Below are 25,155 nucleotides of genomic sequence, written 5' to 3' on the forward strand. Positions count from 1 at the left end.
ACATAATACTGTGTGCAGGGGCCACTATGGGGGATAATACTGTGTGCAGGGGCCACTATGGGGGGATAATACTGTGTGCAGGGGCCACTATGGGACATAATACTGTGTGCAGGGGCCACTATGGGACATAATACTGTGTGCAGGGGCCACTATGGGACATAATACTGTGTGCAGGGGCCACTATGGGGGATAATACTGTGTGCAGGGGCCACTATGGGGGGATAATACTGTGTGCAGGGGCCACTATGGGACATAATACTGTGTGCAGGGGCCACTATGGGACATTACACTGTGTGCAGGGGCCACTATGGGGGGATAATACTGTGTGCAGGGGCCACTATGGGGGATAATATTTGTGCAGGGGCCACAGTGGAATATTATAGTGAGTGTAAATACGGCATTATACTATGTGGGGGCCAGGAACAGATGAGCTATGATGGGGGGCGGGGCAAGTGGAAATGTTTCTCTGGTTCCAGTCTTTGCTAGTTGCGCCTCTGGCTTCCACCATGTATCTGCTCCATTTTCTAGTGGTCTGTTGGCTATTACACCATTGTGATTGGCCAGTTGCTGGATCGGAGGGGCTGGAGCGTGAACTTGTGATATTCTTCATATTTTCGCCCCCAGAAGATGGAGACCTAGAGAGTGACCCCCAATACTCAGAGAATTACACCAGTGATTCTTCTTCTCACTCATTTATTGAGGTCTGGGGGTGGCCGGTACCGGACTGGTGAACCCCCTCCTCGTGCTACACCGCAACATCCCGCTCTCACCATTTACATCGTATATAAAAATAAAACATTCTGCAGTGTGAACGACGGTAAGGGAGGCGACTTCTCCTCAACAGGTGCCTGAAGGACACGGCCAGTAGGACCTAAAGAGAGTCTGAAGGGACCCATATAAGATGCCTAGTCCCAGATCGAAAGCCGTGGCTAGAGGTCCCCCAACATGGCTCCTGTTGCCAGACAGATAACCATGGATGGATGGATGGCTCGCTAGAGGGACCCCAACAAGATGCCTAGTCCCAGATCGAAAGCCATGGCTAGAGAGACCCCAACATGGCAGCTGGTACCAGACAGAAGACCATGACAAGTTCCAACTACTGTTCAGGTACCAGGTCTGGGGGTGCGCGGTCAGCAGAGACCATCCTCTCTCCCACATACAACAAGTAGAGTAGCAGTCTAAAGTGAAGTGGCATTCTACTTGTAACTCCTTGGGTCCCAGTATACATCTACTGAGGATTCTCTTCATTTTAGGTGGAAACTTGTAAGACAACCTCTCCTCTAGAGTTTAGAGTGTGAGGAGCCATCGTCCTCTGTCACCACAGTGAGGCTTGTAGTAGTCAGTAATGGTCTCCTGGCCCTGTAAGGATGATGTGAAGAAGTGATGAACATTTTACAGGTATCTGAGGAGGCATACACTCTTCTTGGGGTGATTAGATTGGTGGCAGGGTCATGATGAGCCTCATACAGCAATGTGCTCCTCATAGATGGATAAGACGAGAAGGATGGCCCATCCAATGAGAAGACCTAAGTTGTGGAGGATGAAGATAAGCCACGGTCTGCTGTCCTTCACATTCATCATTGCTGGCAGCTGAGGAAGAAGAGGAAGAAGATAAAAGTGAGTGATGGAGACATATTGGTGCCAACATTGTCCAAGTTTGTGGTCCTTACCATGTCCACCAGAGCCACATAAAGAAAGAGTCCAGTAGCCACTGTAAATATCCATTGCTGAACGGCGTCCTCTGTGGCGATTGAGAGTGCAATATATAAACCTATGAATGAGGTAAGTGCACTGCCGAAATTAAGGAGAAGAGCCATGCGGACCCTAATACCGGCATGAAGAAGAGCTGCAAAGTCACCTGAGGAGAAGACAGAACAATGTCATGAAGTGGAGCCATTGGAAGTCACACCCAAGCAACAAATAATGTCGGCAACCATTGGAAGGACAAGAGGTCAGCACTATAAGTATGAAAGCCTCTTCACCTCGGAGGAGGAGGAATAAGAGGAATACGTATGAGACTCCCAGCCAATCACATCTCAAGTAGTAAATGTTCAGGGTGGCATGAAGAGGGTTGTTATGGTGCTGAGGATCGGTTATCATGCTGAGGATGGGTTATGGCGCTGAGGATGGTTTATGGCGCTGAGGATGAGTTATGGCGCTGAGGATCGGTTATCATGCTGAGGATGGGTTATGGCGCTGAGGATGGTTTATGGCGCTGAGGATGAGTTATGGCGCTGAGGATGGGTTATGGTGCTGAGGATGGCTTATGGCATTGAGGATGGGTTATGGCGCTGAGGATGGGTTATGGTGCTGAGGATGGTTTATGGCGCTGAGGATGGTTTATGGTGCAGAGGATGGGTTATTGTGCTGAGGATCGGTTATGGCGCTGAGGATCAGTTACGGCGCTGAGGAGGATCGGTTATGGTGCTGCGGATCAGTTATGGAGCTGAGGATGGGTTATGGCGGGTTATGGTGCTGAGGATGAGTTATGGTGCTGAGGATCAGTTATGGGTTATGAGAATGGGTTATGGCACTGAGGATGGGTTATGGCGCTGAGGATGGGTTATGGTGCTGAGGATGGTTTATGGCGCTGAGGATAGGTTATGGTGCTGAGGATGGATTATGGTGCTGAGGATGGTTTATGGTGCAGAGGATGGGTTATGGAGCTGAGGATCGGTTATGGAGCTGAGGATTAGTTATGGTGCTGAGGATGGGTTATGGTGCTGAGGATGGGTTATGGCGCTGAGGATGGGTTATGGTGCTGAGGATTGGTTATGGTGCTGAGGATGGTTTATGGTGCTGAGGATGGTTTATGGTGCTGAGGATGGTTTATGGCGCTGAGGAAAGGTTATGGTGCTGAGGATGGTTTATGGCGCTGAGGATGGGTTATGGCGCTGAGGATGGGTTATGGTGCTGAGGGTGGGTTATGGCGCTGAGGATGGGTTATGGTGCTGAGGATGGTTTATGGCGCTGAGGATGAGTTATGGCGCTGAGGATTGGTTATAGTGCTGAGGATGGGTTATGGCGCTGAGGATGGGTTATGGTGCTGAGGGTGGGTTATGGCGCTGAGGATGGGTTATGGTGCTGAGGATGGGTTATGGTGCTGAGGATGGGTTATGGTGCTGAGGATGGGTTATGGTGCTGAGGATGAGCAATGGCGCTGAGGATGGGTTAATGAGTAATGGTGCTGAGGATGGGTTATGGTGCTGAGGTTCAGTTATGGTGCTGAGGATGGGTTATGGTGCTGAGGATGGGTTATGGTGCTGAGGTTCGGTTATGGTGCTGAGGATGAGTTATGGTGCTTAGGATGGGTTATGGTGCTGAGGATGGGTTATGGTGCTGAGGATGAGTTATGGTGCTGAGGATGAGTTATGGCGCTGAGGATGGGTTATGGTGCTGAGGATGGGTTATGGTGCTGAGGTTCGGTTATGGTGCTGAGGATGAGTTATGGTGCTGAGGATGAGTTATGGCGCTGAGGATGGGTTATGGTGCTGAGGATGGGTTATGGTGTTTAGGATGGGTTATGGTGCTGAGGATGGGTTATGGTGCTGAGGATGGGTTATGGTGCTTAGGATGGGTTATGGTGCTGAGGATGGGTTATGTTGCTGAGGATGGGTTATGGTGCTGAGGATGGGTTATGGTGCTGAGGATGGGTTATGGTGCTGAGGATGGGTTATGGTGCTGAGGATGAGTTATGGTGCTGAGGATGGGTTATGGTGCTGAGGTTCGGTTATGTTGCTGAGGATGGGTTATGGTGCTGAGGATGGGTTATGGTGCTGAGGATGGGTTATGGTGCTGAGGTTCGGTTATGGTGCTGAGGATGGGTTATGGTGCTGAGGATGGGTTATGGTGCTGAGGATGAGTTATGGCGCTGAGGATGGGTTATGGTGCTGAGGATGGGTTATGGTGCTGAGGATGGGTTATGGCGCTGAGGATCAGATATGGCGCTGAGGATCGGTTATGGTGCTGAGGATCGGTTATGACGCTGAGGATGGGTTATGGCGCTGAGGATGGGTTATGGTGCTGAGGATTGGTTATGGTGCTGAGGATGGGTTATGGCGCTGAGGATCAGATATGGCGCTGAGGATCGGTTATGGTGCTGAGGATCGGTTATGACGCTGAGGATGGGTTATGGCGCTGAGGATGGGTTATGGCGCTGAGGATGGGTTATGGTGCTGAGGATGGGTTATGGTGCTGAGGATGGGTTATGGCGCTGAGGATCAGATATGGCGCTGAGGATGGGTTATGGTGCTGAGGATCGGTTATGACGCTGAGGATGGGTTATGGAGCTGAGGATGGGTTATGGAGCTGAGGATGGGTTATGGTGCTGAGGATGGGTTATGGTGCTTAGGATGGGTTATGGTGCTGAGGATGGGTTATGGTGCTGAGGATGGGTTATGGAGCTGAGGATGGGTTATGGTGCTGAGGATGGATTATGGTGCTGAGGATGGGTTATGGTGCTGAGGATGGGTTATGGAGCTGAGGATGGGTTATGGTGCTGAGGATGGATTATGGTGCTGAGGATGGGTTATGGTGCTGAGGATGGGTTATGGTGCTGAGGATGGGTTATGGAGCTGAGGATGGGTTATGGAGCTGAGGATGGGTTATGGTGCTGAGGATGGGTTATGGCGCTGAGGATCAGATATGGCGCTGAGGATCGGTTATGGTGCTGAGGATCGGTTATGACGCTGAGGATGGGTTATGGAGCTGAGGATGGGTTATGGAGCTGAGGATGGGTTATGGTGCTGAGGATGGGTTATGGTGCTTAGGATGGGTTATGGTGCTGAGGATGGGTTATGGTGCTGAGGATGGGTTATGGAGCTGAGGATGGGTTATGGTGCTGAGGATGGATTATGGTGCTGAGGATGGGTTATGGTGCTGAGGATGGGTTATGGAGCTGAGGATGGGTTATGGTGCTGAGGATGGATTATGGTGCTGAGGATGGGTTATGGTGCTGAGGATGGGTTATGGTGCTGAGGATGGGTTATGGAGCTGAGGATGGGTTATGGAGCTGAGGATGGGTTATGGTGCTGAGGATGGGTTATGGTGCTTAGGATGGGTTATGGTGCTGAGGATGGGTTATGGTGCTGAGGATGGGTTATGGTGCTGAGGATGGGTTATGGTGCTGAGGATGGATTATGGTACTGAGGATGGGTTATGGTGCTGAGGATGGGTTATGGTGCTGAGGATGGGTTATGGTGCTGAGGATCGGTTATGATGCTGAGGATCGGTTTTGGGTATTGGCCCTTTCATGCTGTTTTTTATATGACTCTAATTCCAATAATTACCAGAATAAGTGTAAGGATGAACCACCAGAGACAGCAATAAGGCCCAGAAGAGCGCCCTCTACCGAGGTGGGGAGCACAAACCTGTTATTTGGGTAAATGATGCTAATGGCTAATGTCACCCTACAGTAGGTGGGGCTGTGACTGTCTGTGTCACCCTGAAGGAGGAGGAGCTCACCCAACTCATGTGGCAATTCATGACAGAAGACGGCGAGAGTTGTGGCCAGGCCAGTCTTCCATGATGTTGAGAACGCTGCTCCCATGGCCAAACCATCTGCGAAATTGTGGATAGCATCTCCTATAGTGATCATGTATGGGATCATCCGCAGCTCTGCAGGGAACATGTGAAAATAAGAGAAGGTGGTGATGGGACAAGACATCTGCTAGATGTGATGGGACTTACCCCGACTCCTCACTGGAGGTCTGATGCTCTGAGTCTCAACATCTGGACTGACCTAGAAGTAGAAAAACAATGAGAATCGCTCCCCTTACTGGACCCAGAACCAAAAGAGTGACAAACTGGGACAGGACACCGATGGCTATGATGTAGCGCTGACCCTCTGAGGAACGCACACATGTGAGGAACTCTAAGGAAACATGTTGGGAAGCCCCAAGAGTAGATTCAGGACAATCAAAAACTTCAAGTTGATAGCACAGGGAAGACACTGTATAGTGACATGAGCCTGATACTGCAGTTGGCCCGACCAAGAGACCTATAAGACGAGGGGGTAAGTCCTGCCTGGAAACTTGCTGCAGTGCAGAAACTTATTCAACCCTTCCCCATGATTAGAGATAAACGAGAAGATGACTGAGCCTTATACTCCACAATCTCATACTCCGAGAAGATGACTGAGCCGTATACTTCACAATCTCATCGTCATACTCCGAGAAGATGACTGAGCCTTATACTCTACAATCTCATACTCCAAGAAGATGACTGAGCCTTATACTCCACAATCTCATACTCCGAGAAGATGACTGAGCCGTATACTCCACAATCTCATCCTAATAATCCAAGAAGATGACTGAGCCTTATACTCCACAATCTCATCCTAATAATCCAAGAAGATGACTGAGCCTTATACTCCACAATCTCATACTCCGAGAAGATGACTGAGCCGTATACTTCACAATCTCATCCTAATAATCCAAGAAGATGACTGAGCCTTATACTCCACAATCTCATCCTAATAATCCAAGAAGATGACTGAGCCTTATACTCCACAATCTCATACTCCGAGAAGATGACTGAGCCTTATACTCCACAATCTCATCCTCATACTCCGAGAAGATGACTGAGCCGTATACTCCACAATCTCATCCTAATAATCCAAGAAGATGACTGAGCCTTATACTCCACAATCTCATACTCTGAGAAGATGACAGAGCCTTATACTCCACAATCTCATACTCCGAGAAGATGACTGAGCCTTATACTCCACAATCTCACCCCTCATACTCCAAGAAGATGACTGAGCCTTATACTCCACAATCTCATCCTCATACTCAGAGAAGATATATAGAAGATATATTTTGTATATGTTGTATGTATTGTAGATATTGTATGTATTGTATATTGGATATGTTGTATGTACTATATGTATTGTATGTATTGTATATTGGATATGTTGTATGTATTGTATATGTTGTACATGTATGTATTGTATATGTTGTATGTATTGTATATATGGTATATATGGTATATATTGTAGATATTGTATGTATTGTGTATTGTATAAGTAAAATTTTTGGGTTTTTTTGTACCGTGTTAGCCAGTGGGTAGGAAATATAAAAACAAAAAACTTGCTAGTCTTCAGTAGTTGATCCCTTTTTTAATGGCTAACTAATACTGATGACAGATTACAATGTTTCGAGGCTCTCGGCTTCTTCTTCAGGTATATCTACAAACAATTTCTGAAGGAGCATATTTATGTACAGAGGGACACTCAGGAATTGAATTCTAGGAGGAAGGGGTGGTAGAGGGTTATTGGTATATACAAGTAAACAATTCATCAGTTTGTAATGTTCTTATCAGTTCAGAGAATGTCTGTTATGGTTTTCTCGGTTCAGTGATTTCTGTAGGATGCCATGAACCCATGTGACAGATTCATCCCTTTCTGGAGAGTATCAAACAGCTTGTACTCATAAATCCATTGTTCTTTCTTTGATTTAAAATTCCCTCTTAAAACCAAAATTTTCATGTCATTGCTGATATTATGATCCTCATTGCAGAAATGTTTTGGCACGGGAAGGTCCATTCTTCGTTCTCTAATTGTATGGCAATGTGAATTCTTACGCATTCTAAGCTGTTGTCCGGTCTCTCCAACATACAGATTATCAGTGGGACACTTGGTGCACATTATTACATACACTACATGCGGTGTGTTACAGGTGAACGTTCCTGGGATTTCATATTCCCTGTTAGAGTTTGGTATCTCTGTCCTGTCAGGGGTCAGTATGTGCGGGCAGGTTTTGCACCTTTTCTGTCCGCATGGAAATGTTCCTTTGTTAGTTGGAGGTGACAGTGAGCTGCTGACAATCACCATATTCCTGAGGTTTGGTGGCTGTCTGTAGCACAGGAGAGGGGGGTCTGGAAATATGGATGTTAGAAGGTGGTCTTTTTTAAATCCAGGAAAGAGAGATGGATTTATGAGTACAAGTTTATGACCCTGCTTCAAACATTGCAGAAAGGGATGAATCTGTCACATGGGTTCATGGCATCCTACAGAAATGACTGAACTGAGACAGCCATAAAACACATTCTCTGAACTGGTAAGAACATTGCAAACTCATGAATTGTTTACTTGAAAGTACCAATAACTAATAACCTTCTTCCCCCCTCCCTCCTAGAATTCTATTCCTATGTGTCCCATAAATATGCAGCTTTCAGAAAGTGTTTGTAGATATACCTGAATAGAAGCCAGGAGCTTCGAAACGTTGTAATCTGTCATCAATATTAGTTAGCCATTAAAAAAGGGATCAGCTACTGAAGACTAGCAAGATTTTTGTATATTGTATGTATGGTAAATATTGTATATATTGTATTTATTACATATATTGTATGTACTGTATATATTGTATATATTGTATGTATTTTATATATTGTATATTGTATGTATTGTAGATATGGTATGTATGGTATATATTGTATGTATTGTATATATTGTATATATTGTATGTATTGTATATATTGTACATATTGTATGTATTGTAGATATGGTATGTATGGTATATATTGCTCATACTTTTCTCATGTTCTTACCAGGTCTGACTGGGACATGGACTGCTTCTGTTGCTTCCTCTTCTTCTGTTCCTCATGGAAATTCTGTAGGGACATGCCGTGGTCACAGTGTCCATGACCTTCATCATTATCATCGTCCTAACAATCAGAAACCAACAATACAAGTTGTCAGGCTCCAGCTCTTCATCTGCTCATTGTGTGGTCTGTGGCCCTTAGTCAGACCGAGGTTAGTGGTTACTGTTTTCTATGATCACCTCAGTCGGTGTCACTTCTCTAATCCATTATCTGAACTTACATTCCAGGTCCTTCAAGATGATCAATTGGTTCTTCCAGGAGAGGTCTGCAATTCAGAGACTTTACTATAGCAATAGTGTCCAGGCCAGTAATAGATCTTCTTCTATCAAAGGTTTCTACTCTATTAACAGTCTCCAGTCTTCTCCAGAGGATGACTCCAGTCCAGCCACGATCTCTAGTCTAGCCTTGGTCTCTACTCCAACCATGGTTCCCAGTCCAGCCATGATCTCTAGTCTAGCTACGGTCTCTACTCCGGCCATGGTTCCCAGGCCAGCCACGATCTCTAGTCTAGTCATGGTCTCTACTCCAGCCATGATCTCTAGTCTAGTCTTGGTCTCTACTCCAGCCATGGTTCCCAGTCCAGCCACGATCTCTAGTCTAGTTACGGTCTCTACTCCGGCCATGGTTCCCAGGCCAGCCATGATCTCTACTCCAGCCATGGTTCCCAGTCCAGCCACGATCTCTAGTCTAGTCATGGTCTCTACTCCAGCCATGGTTCCCAGCCCAGTCACAATCTCTAGTTTAGTCATGGTCTCTACTCCAGCCATGATCTCTAGTCTAGTCATGGTCTCTACTCCAGCCATGGTTCCCAGCCCAGCCACAATCTCTAGTTTAGTCATGGTCTCTACTCCAGCCATGATCTCTAGTCTAGTCATGGTCTCTACTCCAGCCATGGTTCCCAGCCCAGCCACAATCTCTAGTCTAGTCATGGTCTCTACTCCAGCCATGATCTCTAGTCTAGTCATGGCCTCTACTCCAGCCATGATCTCTAGTCTAGTCATGGTCTCTACTCCAGCCATGGTTCCCAGTCCAGCCACAATCTCTATTCTAGTTATGGTCTCTACTCCAGCCATGATCTCTAGTCTAGTCATGGTCTCTACTCCAGCCATGGTTCCCCGCCCAGCCACAATCTCTAGTTTAGTCATGGTCTCTACTCCAGCCATGATCTCTAGTCTAGTCATGGCCTCTACTCCAGCCATGATCTCTAGTCTAATCATATTCTCTACTCCCGCCATGATCTCTAGTCTAGTCATGGTCTCTACTCCAGCCATGGTTCCCAGCCCAGCCACAATCTTTAGTTTAGTCATGGTCTCTACTCCAGCCATGATCTCTAGTCTAGTTATGGTCTCTACTCCAGCGATGGTTCCCAGCCCAGCCATAATCTCTAGTTTAGTCATGGTCTCTACTCCAGCCATGGTTCCCAGCCAAGCTTCAATCTCTAGTCTAGTCATGGTCTCTACTCCAGCCATGATTCCCAGGCCAGCCACGATCTCTAGTCTAGTCATGGTCTCTACTCCAGCCATGATCTCTAGTCTAGTCTTGGTCTCTACTCCAGCCATGGTTCCCAGTCCAGCCACGATCTCTAGTCTAGTTACGGTCTCTACTCCGGCCATGGTTCCCAGGCCAGCCACGATCTCTACTCCAGCCATGGTTCCCAGTCCAGCCACGATCTCTAGTCTAGTCATGGTCTCTACTCCAGCCATGGTTCACAGCCCAGTCACAATCTCTAGTTTAGTCATGGTCTCTACTCCAGCCATGATCTCTAGTCTAGTCATGGTCTCTACTCCAGCCATGGTTCCCAGCCCAGCCACAATCTCTAGTTTAGTCATGGTCTCTACTCCAGCCATGATCTCTAGTCTAGTCATGGTCTCTACTCCAGCCATGGTTCCCAGTCCAGCCACAATCTCTAGTCTAGTTATGGTCTCTACTCCAGCCATGATCTCTAGTCTAGTCATGGTCTCTACTCCAGCCATGGTTCCCAGTCCAGCCACGATCTCTAGTCTAGTTATGGTCTCTACTCCAGCCATGATCTCTAGTCTAGTCATGGTCTCTACTCCAGCCATGGTTCCCCGCCCAGCCACAATCTCTAGTCTAGTCATGGTCTCTACTCCAGCCATGATCTCTAGTCTAGTCATGGTTTCTACTCCAGCCATGGTTCCCAGGCCAGCCACGATCTCTAGTCTAGTTATGGTCTCTACTCCAGCCATGATCTCTAGTCTAGTCATGGCCTCTACTCCAGCCATGATCTCTAGTCTAGTCATGGTCTCTACTCCCGCCATGATCTCTAGTCTAGTCATGGTCTCTACTCCAGCCATGGTTCCCAGCCCAGCCACAATCTTTAGTTTAGTCATGGTCTCTACTCCAGCCATGATCTCTAGTCATGGTCTCTACTCCAGCCATGGTTCCCAGCCCAGCCACAATCTCTAGTCTAGTCATGGTCTCTACTCCAGCCATGATCTCTAGTCTAGTCATGGTTTCTACTCCAGCCATGGTTCCCAGGCCAGCCACGATCTCTAGTCTAGTTATGGTCTCTACTCCAGCCATGATCTCTAGTCTAGTTATGGTCTCTACTCCAGCGATGGTTCCCAGCCCAGCCATAATCTCTAGTTTAGTCATGGTCTCTACTCCAGCCATGGTTCCCAGTCCAGCCACGATCTCTAGTCTAGTTATGGTCTCTACTCCAGCCATGGTTCCCAGTCCAGCCACAATCTCTAGTCTAGTTATGGTCTCTACTCCAGCCATGGTTCCCAGTCCAGCCACAATCTCTAGTCTAGTTATGGTCTATACTCCAGCCATGGTTCCCAGGCCAGCCACGATCTCTAGTTTAGTCATGGTATCTACTCCAGCCATGGTTCCTAGTCCAGCTAATAGCTCCACTACAGTCAAGGTTTAGATGCCAGTCAACGTCTCTAGTCCAGTCTGGTTTATGGGCCACAATTTCCCACACCCCGTATTGATCTTGCAGATCCTATTTCTCCTCCCTGATGTTCCAACGTTACAATCATCTTATTTACCTCATGATTCATCAGTAACCCAAAGATCTTCTCCAGAAGGAAGAAGGCATAAAGACCACCTAAGGCCGCCAGCAATTTCCAGGTATATGTGTGGTCTTCTTCTTCATGATTGTGAGCATGGTCCTTTGTGTCGCTGTGTGAATGGAGTCCTAGGAACTGTAGAGGAGAAAAAGTTAGGGTTGAGCAACCAAAAGTTTCTTCAACCTGTCTGTGCAATGTATCCCTCCTGCCACCAGGGGCAGTATTGTCTATTACCTGAGGGATAAGGTGCAGGATTGCATCTCCAGTCAGGGAGCCCACCGCCAGGCTGACAAAGAACTGAATGACATACTGATAGACAGCCGTGCAGGTCGTACACAGCAGGACCACAATGCCAAAGACAGCGCATAGGCACACGATCAGGTTAGCGATAGTGCCATAGATGTATTCTGCAGCAGACAGAGGTCAATGGGTTAACAGTCACACTTAAAAGGGAGCTCTGACTTACATCAATAAAATAGAAGAGCTCTAGAAGCTTCTGTAGATTTCTATAGACTGTGACTCTTCCTGCTTTCAGGGAATGAAAAAAGTGAGATTTCCAAAGATGGAAATCTCATCATGTTGGTTCCTCTCTGATCACTGACACTCTCACTCCCATCTCTGACACTCTCACTCCCATCACTGACACTCTCGCTCCCATCACTGACACTCTCGCTCCCATCACTGACACTCTTGCTCCCATCTCTGACACTCTCACTCCCATCTCTGACACTCTCGCTGCCATCACTGACACTCTCACTTCCATCTCTGACACTCTCACTTCCATCTCTGACACTCTCGCTCCCATCTCTGAGACTCTCGCTCCCATCACTGACACTCTCGCTCCCATCACTGACACTCTCACTCCCATCACTGACACTCTCACTTCCATCTCTGACATTCCCACTCCCATCTCTGACATTCCCACTTCCATCTGTGACACTCTCACTCCCATCACTGACACTCTTGCTCCCATCTCTGACACTCTCGCTCCCATCACTGACACTCTCACTCCCATCACTGACACTCTCGCTCCCATCTCTGACACTCTCACTTCCATCACTGACACTCTTGCTCCCATCTCTGACACTCTCGCTCCCATCACTGACACTCTCACTGCCATCACTGACATTACCAGTACCATCTCTGACACTCTCGCTCCCATCACTGACACTCTCACTGCCATCACTGACACTCTTGCTCCCATCTCTGACACTCTCGCTCCCATCACTGACACTCTCACTGCCATCACTGACACTCTTGCTCCCATCTCTGACACTCTCGCTCCCATCTCTGACACTCTCACTTCCATCACTGACACTCTTGCTCCCATCTCTGACACTCTCGCTCCCATCACTGACACTCTCACTGCCATCACTGACATTACCAGTACCATCTCTGACACTCTCACTTCCATCTCTGACACTCTCACTCCCATCTCTGACATTCCCACTTCCATCACTGACACTCTCGCTCCCATCTCTGACACTCTCGCTCCCATCTCTGATATTCCCACTCCCATCTCTGATATTCCCACTTCCATCACTGACACTCTCACTTCCATCTCTGACACTCTCACTCCCATCTCTGACACTCTCGCTCCCGTCACTGACACTCTCGCTCCCATCTCTGATATTCCCACTCCCATCTCTGATATTCCCACTTCCATCACTGACACTCTCGCTCCCATCTCTGACACTCTCGCTCCCATCACTGACACTCTCGCTCCCATCTCTGATATTCCCACTCCCATCTCTGATATTCCCACTTCCATCACTGACACTCTTGCTCCCATCTCTGACACTCTCGCTCCCATCTCTGACACTCTCGCTCCCATCTCTGACACTCTCGCTCCCATCACTGACACTCTCGCTCCCATCTCTGACACTCTCGCTCCCATCTCTGACACTCTCGCTCCCATCACTGACACTCTCGCTCCCATCTCTGACACTCTCGCTCCCATCCATGACACTCTTGCTCCCATCTCTGACACTCTCGCTCCCATCACTGACACTCTATGCTATAGATGTATGGAGTCTAGGAGACAGTCTGTCATCTCACCTCCATGTGACATCCACCCTTCATCCCATAAAACATCCTCCTATCTATGAAATCCACTAGTAGCCTCCCTGTCACACTACAAAGCCACATGGTTTTCAGGGCTAAGCTCCACCCCTGCTTAATCAAGTACACGCCCCTGCTTTATCTGAGACCATCAGGATTCTTACTCTCAGCGACGCTCAGCTGTCCCTCGACAGTCTCATGATGGTGGTCATCTGGACAGATCCCAAGAAGCTGCTGCTGGAGGAGACTGCTGCTGATGTCTCGCAACTTCTCTGGAGAAATGGCGTCTCTCACATTCAGGCCGTGAATGGTCAGAATGTCCTCAGGGCTGAAGCAAGTCTGCGGGCGCAAAAAACACGAAAATGACCCCTCAGCTACTGCAACGATACCACAGTATGGACTAGCATCTCCCAGTAAGACTACCCCACTGTATATATATATATATATATACTGCGCACTACTGGCAGGTACACTGGGGTGTAAGAGATATGGGTAATATGTGGAGTTCTCCTGTATGTGTCAGCAGGGTTCTTCTTTACACCTTTCTTCCCTGTGTCCATGTCATAGAGGTCAGGTTGGGACAGTCTGTAGACGCACCTGGTCCCAGTGATGGATGTGAATGGCACTTGGTTGCACGCTGCGCCGGCGTCTCTGATTTCTATTTGTCTGATTGCTGAGATCTTCATTATGGACATGATCATCGTGGTCATGCTCATCATCATGGTCGTGCTCATGCTCATCATCATGGTCATGGTCATCATCGTGGTCATGGTCACCATCATGGTCGTGGTCATGGTCATCATCGTGGTCGTGGTCATCGTCATTCAGCAGTTTCAGCTTTTTCATGAGGTCGCTGAGTCCTGCAAGGAGAAGAACATGAAGAGGAGAACGGACTTCATGAAAAGTAGAAGAAATCTCCTGCAGAAGAATCTATTACCGGAATAGCGAGGAGACAGACGGGAAGATGTAAGGGAGCGATAGAGCAGCAACTATAATGATGGAGTGATGAGGATGATATCTGTTATATGGGGGTACTCTGGTGATATTGGGGTGTATCTGTTACATGGGGGTACTCTGGTGATATTGGGGTGTATCTGTTATATGGGGGTACTCTGGTGATATTGGGGTGTATCTGTTACATGGGGGTACTCTGGTGATATTGGGGTGTATCTGTTATATGGGGGTACTCTGGTGATATTGGGGTATACCTGTTACATAGGGGTACTCTGGTGATATTGGGGTGTATCTGTTACATGGGGGTACTCTGGTGATATTGGGGTATACCTGTTATATAGGGGTACTCTGGTGATATTGGGGTGTATCTGTTACATGGGGGTACTCTGGTGATATTGGGGTATACCTGTTACATAGGGGTACTCTGGTGATATTGGGGTGTATCTGTTAAATGGGGGTACTCTGGTGATATTGGGGTGTATCTGTTAAATGGGGGTACTCTGGTGATATTGGGGTGTATCTGTTATATGGGGGTACTCTGGTGATATTGGGGTGTATCTGTTATATGGGGGTACTCTGGTGATATTGGGGTGTATCTGTTATATGGGGATACTCTGGTGATATTGGGGTGTATCTGTTGTATGGGGGTTCTCTGGTGATATTGGGGTGTATCTGTTATATGGGGGTACTCTGGTGATATTGGGGTGTATCTGTTATATGGGGGTACTCTGGTGATATTGGGGTGTATCTGTTATATGGGGTACTCTGGTGATATTGGGGTGTATCTGTTATATGGGGGTACTCTGGTGATATTGGGGTGTATCTGTTATATGGGGGTACTCTGGTGATATTGGGTGTATCTGTTATATGGGGGTACTCTGGTGATATTGGGGTATACCTGTTACATAGGGGTACTCTGGTGATATTGGGGTGTATCTGTTACATGGGGGTACTCTGGTGATATTGGGGTGTATCTGTTATATGGGGTACTCTGGTGATATTGGGGTATATCTGTTATATAAGGGTACTCTGGTGATATTGGGGTGTATATGTTATATGGGGGTACTCTGGTGATATTGGGGTGTAAATGTTATATGAGGGTACTCTGGTGATATTGAGGTATACCTGTTACATAGGGGTACTCTGGTGATATTGGGGTGTATCTGTTACATGGGGGTATTCTGGTGATATTGGGGTGTATCTGTTACATGGGGGTACTCTGGTGATATTGGGGTGTCCTTCGCTTACCTGTAATGTTCAGGCCGTTTTCACCATATGACTTGTAGATGTAGTTGATGAAGTATTTGGGGGGTGGCAGGACGGTGAGACAGGCGCCCTCTAGAGCCACAGCTAACAAGGCTTCCTCAATCATGGGGGTGACCTGGTCAGGATTGGACGTCATGTTCAGGATCTCATCTGCACTCACACATTCTCCAACCTAAAAACAAATTGAAGCCCACTAAGAAATCCAGAAGATCATGGAGGAGCTCGGCAGAGCAGCCCCGAAACGGGGTCACAGAATGAGAGACGATGAAGATGAGACAGTCTCTGTATTTGCCCCCATGTTGGTGTGGAGTCACGGATCGCTACGCTGCTCACTTGTTACCTATTCCATGGATCAGTACGTGTGTCATAGCTCTGAAGATACTCAGGTGACCCCATTACCACAGAGGTGGCCTCTTCTGCTAAAACGAATGAGCTCACAGGTCATTGCACTGATTATTCCCCACATCCCTTCCTCCCACCCTTGTCTCTTCCACATTCCCTTTATCCTGCCCTTGTCTCCTCCACATTCCCTTCCTCCCACCCTTGTCTCCTCCACATTCCCTTTATCCTGCCCTTGTCTTCTCCACATTCCCTTCCTCCTGCCCTTGTCTTCCCCTCATTCCCTTTATCCCGCACTTGTCTTCTCCACATTCCCTTCCTCCTTCCCTTGTCTTCCCCCCACTCCCTTTATCCCGCCCTTGTCTCTTCCACATTCCCTTTATCGTGCCCTTGTCTTCCCCTCATTCCCTTTATCCCGCCCTTGTCTTCTCCACATTCCCTTCCTCCCGCCCTTGTCTTCCCCTCATTCCCTTCCTCCTGCCCTTGTCTTCTCCACATTCCCTTCCTCCCACCCATGTCTCCACATTTCCTTCATCCCACCCTTGTCTCCTCCACATTCCCGTCATCCCACCCTTGTCTCCTCCACATTCCCTTCCTCCTGCCCTTGTCTCCTCCACATTCCCTTCATCCCACCCTTGTCTACTCCACATTCCCTTTATCCCGCCCTTGTCTTCCCCTCATTCCCTTTATCCCGCCCTTGTCTTCTCCACATTCCCTTCCTCCTGCCCTTGTCTTCCCCTCATTCCCTTTATCCCGCCCTTGTCTCTTCCACATTCCCTTTATCTTGCCCTTGTCTTCCCCTCATTCCCTTTATCTTGCCCTTGTCTTCCCCTCATTCCCTTTATCCCGCCCTTGTCTTCTCCACATTCCCTTCCTCCTGCCCTTGTCTTCCCCTCATTCCTTTTATCCCGCCCTTGTCTTCTCCACATTCCCTTCCTCCCGCCCTTGTCTTCCCCTCATTCCCTTCCTCCTGCCCTTGTCTTCTCCACATTCCCTTCATCCCACTCTTGTCTACTCCACATTCCCTTTATCCCGCCCTTGTCTTCCCCTCATTCCCTTTATCCCGCCCTTGTCTCCTCCACATTCCCTTTATCCCGCTCCTGTCTTCCCCTAATTCCCTTCCTCCTGCCCTTGTCTTCTCCACATTCCCTTCCTCCCGCCCTTGTCTCCTCCACATTCCCTTCCTCCTGCCCTTGTCTTCTCCACATTCCCTTTATCCCGCCCTTGTCTCCTCCACATTCCCTTTATCCCGCCCTTGTCTCCTCCACATTCCCTTTATCCCGCTCTTCTCTTCTCCACATTCCCCTTATCCTGCCCTTCTCTTCTCCACATTCCCTTTATCCTGCCCTTGTCTCCTCCACATTCCCTTCCTCCTGCCCTTGTCTTCTCCACATTCCCTTTATCCCGCCCTTGTCTTCTCCACATTTCCTTCCTCCTGCCCTTGTCTCCTCCACATTCCCTTTATCCCGCCCTTGTCTCCTCCACATTCCCTTTATCCCGCCCTTGTCTCCTCCACATTCCCTTTATCCCGCCCTTGACTTCCCCTCATTCCCTTTATCCCACCCATGTCTTCTCCACATTCCCTTTATCCCGCCCTTGTCTCCTCCACATTCCCTTCCTCCTGCCCTTGTCTTCTCCACATTCCCTTTATCCCGCCCATGTCTTCTCCACATTCCTTTTATCCCGCCCTTATCTTCTCCACATTCCCTTCCTCCCGCCCTTGTCTTCTTCACATTCCCTTCCTCCCCCCTTGTCTCCTCCACATTCCCTTCCTCCCGCCATTTTCTTCTCCACATTTCCTTCCTCCTGCCCTTGTCTCCTCCACATTCCCTTCCTCCTGCCCTTGTCTTCTCCACATTCCCTTTATCCCGCCCTTGTCTCCTCCACATTCCCTTTATCCCGCACTTGTCTTCCCCTCATTCCCTTTATCCCACCCATGTCTTCTCCACATTCCCTTTATCCCGCCCTTGTCTCCTCCACATTCCCTTCCTCCTGCCCTTGTCTTCTCCACATTCCCTTTATCCCGCCCATGTCTTCTCCACATTCCTTTTATCCCGCCCTTATCTTCTCCACATTCCCTTCCTCCCGCCCTTGTCTTCTTCACATTCCCTTCCTCCCCCCTTGTCTCCTCCACATTCCCTTCCTCCCGCCCTTTTCTTCTCCACATTTCCTTCCTCCTGCCCTTGTCTCCTCCACATTCCCTTCCTCCTGCCCTTGTCTTCTCCACATTCCCTTTATCCCGCCCTTGTCTCCTCCAAATTCCCTTTATCCCGCACTTGTCTTCTCCACATTCCCTTCCTCCTTCCCTTGTCTTCCCCCCATTCCTTTTATCCCGCCCTTGTCTTCTCCACATTCCCTTCCTCCCGCCCTTGTCTTCCCCTCATTCCCTTCCTCCTGCCCTTGTCTTCTCCACATTCCCTTCATCCCACTCTTGTCTACTCCACATTCCCTTTATCCCGCCCTTGTCTTCCCCTCATTCCCTTTATCCCGCCCTTGTCTCCTCCACATTCCCTTTATCCCGCTCCTGTCTTCCCCTCATTCCCTTCCTCCTGCCCTTGTCTTCTCCACATTCCCTTCCTCCCGCCCTTGTCTCCTCCACATTCCCTTCCTCCTGCCCTTGTCTTCTCCACATTCCCTTTATCCCGCCCTTGTCTCCTCCACATTCCCTTTATCCCGCCCTTGTCTCCTCCACATTCCCTTTATCCCGCTCTTCTCTTCTCCACATTCCCCTTATCCTGCCCTTCTCTTCTCCACATTCCCTTTATCCTGCCCTTGTCTCCTCCACATTCCCTTCCTCCTGCCCTTGTCTTCTCCACATTCCCTTTATCCCGCCCTTGTCTTCTCCACATTTCCTTCCTCCTGCCCTTGTCTCCTCCACATTCCCTTTATCCCGCCCTTGTCTCCTCCACATTCCCTTTATCCCGCCCTTGTCTCCTCCACATTCCCTTTATCCCGCCCTTGACTTCCCCTCATTCCCTTTATCCCACCCATGTCTTCTCCACATTCCCTTTATCCCGCCCTTGTCTCCTCCACATTCCCTTCCTCCTGCCCTTGTCTTCTCCACATTCCCTTTATCCCGCCCATGTCTTCTCCACATTCCTTTTATCCCGCCCTTATCTTCTCCACATTCCCTTCCTCCCGCCCTTGTCTTCTTCACATTCCCTTCCTCCCCCCTTGTCTCCTCCACATTCCCTTCCTCCCGCCCTTTTCTTCTCCACATTTCCTTCCTCCTGCCCTTGTCTCCTCCACATTCCCTTCCTCCTGCCCTTGTCTTCTCCACATTCCCTTTATCCCGCCCTTGTCTCCTCCACATTCCCTTTATCCCGCACTTGTCTTCCCCTCATTCCCTTTATCCCACCCATGTCTTCTCCACATTCCCTTTATCCCGCCCTTGTCTCCTTCACATTCCCTTCCTCCTGCCCTTGTCTTCTCCACATTCCCTTTATCCCGCCCATGTCTTCTCCACATTCCTTTTATCCCGCCCTTATCTTCTCCACATTCCCTTCCTCCCGCCCTTGTCTTCTTCACATTCCCTTCCTCCCCCCTTGTCTCCTCCACATTCCCTTCCTCCCGCCCTTTTCTTCTCCACATTTCCTTCCTCCTGCCCTTGTCTCCTCCACATTCCCTTCCTCCTGCCCTTGTCTTCTCCACATTCCCTTTATCCCGCCCTTGTCTCCTCCAAATTCCCTTTATCCCGCACTTGTCTTCTCCACATTCCCTTCCTCCTTCCCTTGTCTTCCCCCCATTCCCTTTATCCCGCCCTTGTCTCTTCCACATTCCCTTTATCGTGCCCTTGTCTTCCCCTCATTCCCTTTATCCCGCCCTTGTCTTCTCCACATTCCCTTCCTCCCGCCCTTGTCTTCCCCTCATTCCCTTCCTCCTGCCCTTGTCTTCTCCACATTCCCTTCCTCCCGCCCATGTCTCCACATTCCCTTCATCCCACCCTTGTCTCCTCCACATTCCCGTCATCCCACCCTTGTCTCCTCCACATTCCCTTCCTCCTGCCCTTGTCTCCTCCACATTCCCTTCATCCCACCCTTGTCTACTCCACATTCCCTTTATCCCGCCCTTGTCTTCTCCACATTCCCTTCCTCCTGCCCTTGTCTTCCCCTCATTCCCTTTATCCCGCCCTTGTCTCTTCCACATTCCCTTTATCTTGCCCTTGTCTTCCCCTCATTCCCTTTATCTTGCCCTTGTCTTCCCCTCATTCCCTTTATCCCGCCCTTGTCTTCTCCACATTCCCTTCCTCCTGCCCTTGTCTTCCCCTCATTCCTTTTATCCCGCCCTTGTCTTCTCCACATTCCCTTCCTCCCGCCCTTGTCTTCCCCTCATTCCCTTCCTCCTGCCCTTGTCTTCTCCACATTCCCTTCATCCCACCCTTGTCTACTCCACATTCCCTTTATCCCGCCCTTGTCTTCCCCTCATTCCCTTTATCCCGCCCTTGTCTCCTCCACATTCCCTTTATCCCGCTCCTGTCTTCCCCTCATTCCCTTCCTCCTGCCCTTGTCTTCTCCACATTCCCTTCCTCCCGCCCTTGTCTCCTCCACATTCCCTTCCTCCTGCCCTTGTCTTCTCCACATTCCCTTTATCCCGCCCTTGTCTCCTCCACATTCCCTTTATCCCGCCCTTGTCTCCTCCACATTCCCTTTATCCCGCTCTTCTCTTCTCCACATTCCCCTTATCCTGCCCTTCTCTTCTCCACATTCCCTTTATCCTGCCCTTGTCTCCTCCACATTCCCTTCCTCCTGCCCTTGTCTTCTCCACATTCCCTTTATCCCGCCCTTGTCTTCTCCACATTTCCTTCCTCCTGCCCTTGTCTCCTCCACATTCCCTTTATCCCGCCCTTGTCTCCTCCACATTCCCTTTATCCCGCCCTTGTCTCCTCCACATTCCCTTTATCCCGCCCTTGACTTCCCCTCATTCCCTTTATCCCACCCATGTCTTCTCCACATTCCCTTTATCCCGCCCTTGTCTCCTCCACATTCCCTTCCTCCTGCCCTTGTCTTCTCCACATTCCCTTTATCCCGCCCATGTCTTCTCCACATTCCTTTTATCCCGCCCTTATCTTCTCCACATTCCCTTCCTCCCGCCCTTGTCTTCTTCACATTCCCTTCCTCCCCCCTTGTCTCCTCCACATTCCCTTTATCCCGCTCTTCTCTTCTCCACATTCCCCTTATCCTGCCCTTCTCTTCTCCACATTCCCTTTATCCCGCCCTTGTCTCCTCCACATTCCCTTTATCCCGCTCTTCTCTTCTCCACATTCCCCTTATCCTGCTCTTCTCTTCTCCACATTCCCTTTATCCCGCCCTTGTCTCCTCCACATTCCCTTCCTCCTGCCCTTGTCTCCTCCACATTCCCTTTATCCCGCCCTTGTCTCCTCCACATTCCCTTTATCCCGCTCTTCTCTTTTCCAGATTCCCCTTATCCTGCCCTTCTCTTCTCCACATTCCCTTTATCCCGCCCTTGTCTCCTCCACATTCCCTTTATCCCGCCCTTGTCTTCCCCACATTCCCTTTATCCCACCCATGTCTTCTCCACATTCCCTTTATCCCACCCTTGTCTCCTCCACATTCCATTCCTCCTGCCCTTGTCTTCTCCACATTCCCTTTATCCCGCCCATGTCTTCTCCACATTCCTTTTATCCCGCCCTTGTCTTCTCCACATTCCCTTCCTCCTGCCCTTGTCTCCTCCACATTTCCTTCCTCCTGCCCTTGTCACCTCCATATTCCCTTCCTCCCGCCCTTGTCTTCTTCACATTCCCTTCCTCCCCCCTTGTCTCCTCCACATTCCCTTCCTCCCACCCTTTTCTTCTCCACATTTCCTTCCTCCTGCCCTTGTCTCCTCCACATTCCCTTTATCCTACCCTTGTCTCCCCCACATTCCCTTCCTCCTGCCCTTGTCTCCTCCACATTCCCTTTATCCCACCCTTGTCTCCCCCACATTCCCTTCCTCCTGCCCTTGTCTCCTCCACATTCCCTTCCTCCTGCCCTTTGTCTCCTCCACATTCCCTTCCTCCCGCCCTTGTCTCCTCCACATTCCCTTCCTCCTGCCCTTGTCTCCACATTCCCTTCCTCCTGCCCTTGTCACCTCCACATTCCCTTTATCCCGCCGTTGTCTCCTCCACATTCCCTTCCTCCTGCCCTTGTCACCTCCACATTCCCTTCCTCCTGCCCTTGTCTCCTCCACATTCCCTTCCTCCCGCCCATGTCTTCTCCACATTCCCTTCCTCCTGCCCTTGTCCTCCCCACATTCCCTTCCTCCCGCCCTTGTCTCCTCCACATTCCCTTCCTCCCGCCCTTGTCTCATCCACATTCCCTTCCTCCTGCCCTTGTCGTCTCCACATTCCCTTCCTCCTGCCCTTGTCTCCTCCACATTCCCTTCCTCCCGCCCTTGTCTTCTCCACATTCTCTTCCTCCTGCCCTTGTCTCCTCCACATTCTCTTCCTCCTGCCCTTGTCTCCTCCACATTCCCTTCCTCCTGCCCTTGTCTTCTCCACATTCCCTTCCTCCTGCCCTTGTCTCCTTCACATTCCCTTCCTCCTGCCCTTGTCTCCTCCACATTCCCTTCCTCCTGCCCTTGTCTCCTCCACATTCCCTTCCTCCCGCCCTTGTCTTCTCCACATTCCCTTCCTCCTGCCCTTGTCTTCTCCACATTTCCTTCCTCCTGCCCTTGTCTCCTCCACATTCCTTTCCTCCCGCCCTTGTCTTCTCCACATTCTCTTCCTCCTGCCCTTGTCTCCTCCACATTCCCTTCCTCCTGCCCTTGTCTTCTCCACATTCCCTTCCTCCTGCCCTTGTCTTCTCCACATTTCCTTCCTCCTGCCCTTGTCTCCTCCACATTCCCTTCCTCCCGCCCTTGTCTCCTCCACATTCTCTTCCTCCTGCCCTTGTCTCCTCCACATTCCCTTCCTCCCGCCCTTGTCTTCTCCACATTCTCTTCCTCCTGCCCTTGTCTCCTCCACATTCTCTTCCTCCTGCCCTTGTCTCCTCCACATTCCCTTCCTCCTGCCCTTGTCTCATCCACATTCCCTTCCTCCTGCCCTTGTCGTCTCCACATTCCCTTCCTCCTGCCCTTGTCTCCTCCACATTCCCTTCCTCCCGCCCTTGTCTTCTCCACATTCTCTTCCTCCTGCCCTTGTCTCCTCCACATTCTCTTCCTCCTGCCCTTGTCTCCTCCACATTCCCTTCCTCCTGCCCTTGTCTCCTTCACATTCCCTTCCTCCTGCCCTTGTCTCCTCCACATTCCCTTCCTCCTGCCCTTGTCTCCTCCACATTCCCTTCCTCCTGCCCTTGTCTTCTCCACATTCCCTTCCTCCCGCCCTTGTCTCCTCCACATTCCTTTCCTCCCGCCCTTGTCTTCTCCACATTCTCTTCCTCCTGCCCTTGTCTCCTCCACATTCCCTTCCTCCTGCCCTTGTCTTCTCCACATTCCCTTCCTCCTGCCCTTGTCTTCTCCACATTTCCTTCCTCCTGCCCTTGTCTCCTCCACATTCCCTTCCTCCCGCCCTTGTCTCCTCCACATTCTCTTCCTCCTGCCCTTGTCTCCTCCACATTCCCTTCCTCCCGCCCTTGTCTTCTCCACATTCTCTTCCTCCTGCCCTTGTCTCCTCCACATTCCCTTCCTCCCGCCCTTGTCTTCTCCACATTCTCTTCCTCCTGCCCTTGTCTCCTCCACATTCCCTTCCTCCTGCCCTTGTCTTCTCCACATTTCCTTCCTCCTGCCCTTGTCTCCTCCACATTCCCTTCCTCCCGCCCTTGTCTCCTCCACATTCTCTTCCTCCTGCCCTTGTCTCCTCCACATTCCCTTCCTCCTGCCCTTGTCTCCTCCACATTCCCTTCCCCCTGCCCTTGTCTTCTTCACATTCCCTTCCTCCTGCCCTTGTCTCCTCCACATTCCCTTCCTCCTGCCCTTGTCTCCTCCACATTCCCTTCCTCCTGCCCTTGTCTCCTCCACATTCCCTTCCCCCTGCCCTTGTCTTCTTCACATTCCCTTCCTCCTGCCCTTGTCTTCTCCACATTCTCTTCCTCCTGCCCTTGTCTTCTCCACATTCTCTTCCTCCTGCCCTTGTCTCCTCCACATTCTCTTCCTCCTGCCCTTGTCTCTTCCACATTCCCTTCCTCCTGCCCTTGTCTTCTCCACATTCCCTTCCTCCTGCCCTTGTCTTCTTCACATTCCCTTCCTCCTGCCCTTGTCTCCTCCACATTCCCTTCCTCCTGCCCTTGTCTTCTCCACATTCCCTTCCTCCTGCCCTTGTCTCCTCCACATTCCCTTCCTCCTGCCCTTGTCTTCTCCACATTCCCTTCCTCCTGCCCTTGTCTCCTCCACATTCCCTTCCTCCTGCCCTTGTCTTCTCCACATTCCCTTCCTCCTGCCCTTGTCTTCTCCACATTTCTTTCCTCCTGCCCTTGTCTCCTCCACATTCCCTTCCTCCCGCCCTTGTCTCCTCCACATTCTCTTCCTCCTGCCCTTGTCTCCTCCACATTCCCTTCCTCCTGCCCTTGTCTCCTCCACATTCCCTTCCCCCTGCCCTTGTCTTCTTCACATTCCCTTCCTCCTGCCCTTGTCTCCTCCACATTCCCTTCCTCCTGCCCTTGTCTCCTCCACATTCCCTTCCTCCTGCCCTTGTCTCCTCCACATTCCCTTCCCCCTGCCCTTGTCTTCTTCACATTCCCTTCCTCCTGCCCTTGTCTTCTCCACATTCTCTTCCTCCTGCCCTTGTCTTCTCCACATTCTCTTCCTCCTGCCCTTGTCTCCTCCACATTCTCTTCCTCCTGCCCTTGTCTCCTCCACATTCCCTTCCTCCTGCCCTTGTCTTCTCCACATTCCCTTCCTCCTGCCCTTGTCTTCTTCACATTCCCTTCCTCCTGCCCTTGTCTCCTCCACATTCCCTTCCTCCTGC

The 25,155-nt window shown here is 50.0% G+C and overlaps 1 protein-coding gene across 1 annotated transcript in view; it reads right to left on the reverse strand.

Annotated features, from left to right (window-relative positions):
- Nucleotides 1-739: 739 nt before the first annotated feature.
- The window catches only part of SLC39A4 (solute carrier family 39 member 4), a 38,424-nt gene continuing 14,008 nt past the window's right edge, over nucleotides 740-25,155 (reverse strand). Inside the window, exons 3-12 of the mRNA XM_075261848.1 lie at nucleotides 15,900-16,089; nucleotides 14,295-14,557; nucleotides 13,862-14,036; nucleotides 11,871-12,043; nucleotides 11,616-11,771; nucleotides 8,548-8,664; nucleotides 5,689-5,740; nucleotides 5,464-5,616; nucleotides 1,671-1,858; nucleotides 740-1,590 (exon numbers count right to left, since the gene is read on the reverse strand). Coding sequence (XP_075117949.1) covers nucleotides 1,462-1,590; nucleotides 1,671-1,858; nucleotides 5,464-5,616; nucleotides 5,689-5,740; nucleotides 8,548-8,664; nucleotides 11,616-11,771; nucleotides 11,871-12,043; nucleotides 13,862-14,036; nucleotides 14,295-14,557; nucleotides 15,900-16,089 — 1,596 coding nt within the window. The 3' untranslated portion in view covers nucleotides 740-1,461. The remainder of the gene's footprint in view (nucleotides 1,591-1,670; nucleotides 1,859-5,463; nucleotides 5,617-5,688; nucleotides 5,741-8,547; nucleotides 8,665-11,615; nucleotides 11,772-11,870; nucleotides 12,044-13,861; nucleotides 14,037-14,294; nucleotides 14,558-15,899; nucleotides 16,090-25,155) is intronic.

Source organism: Leptodactylus fuscus, unplaced genomic scaffold (genome assembly GCF_031893055.1).
Source record: "Leptodactylus fuscus isolate aLepFus1 unplaced genomic scaffold, aLepFus1.hap2 HAP2_SCAFFOLD_483, whole genome shotgun sequence".
NCBI classification, from domain to species: domain Eukaryota; kingdom Metazoa; phylum Chordata; class Amphibia; order Anura; family Leptodactylidae; genus Leptodactylus; species Leptodactylus fuscus.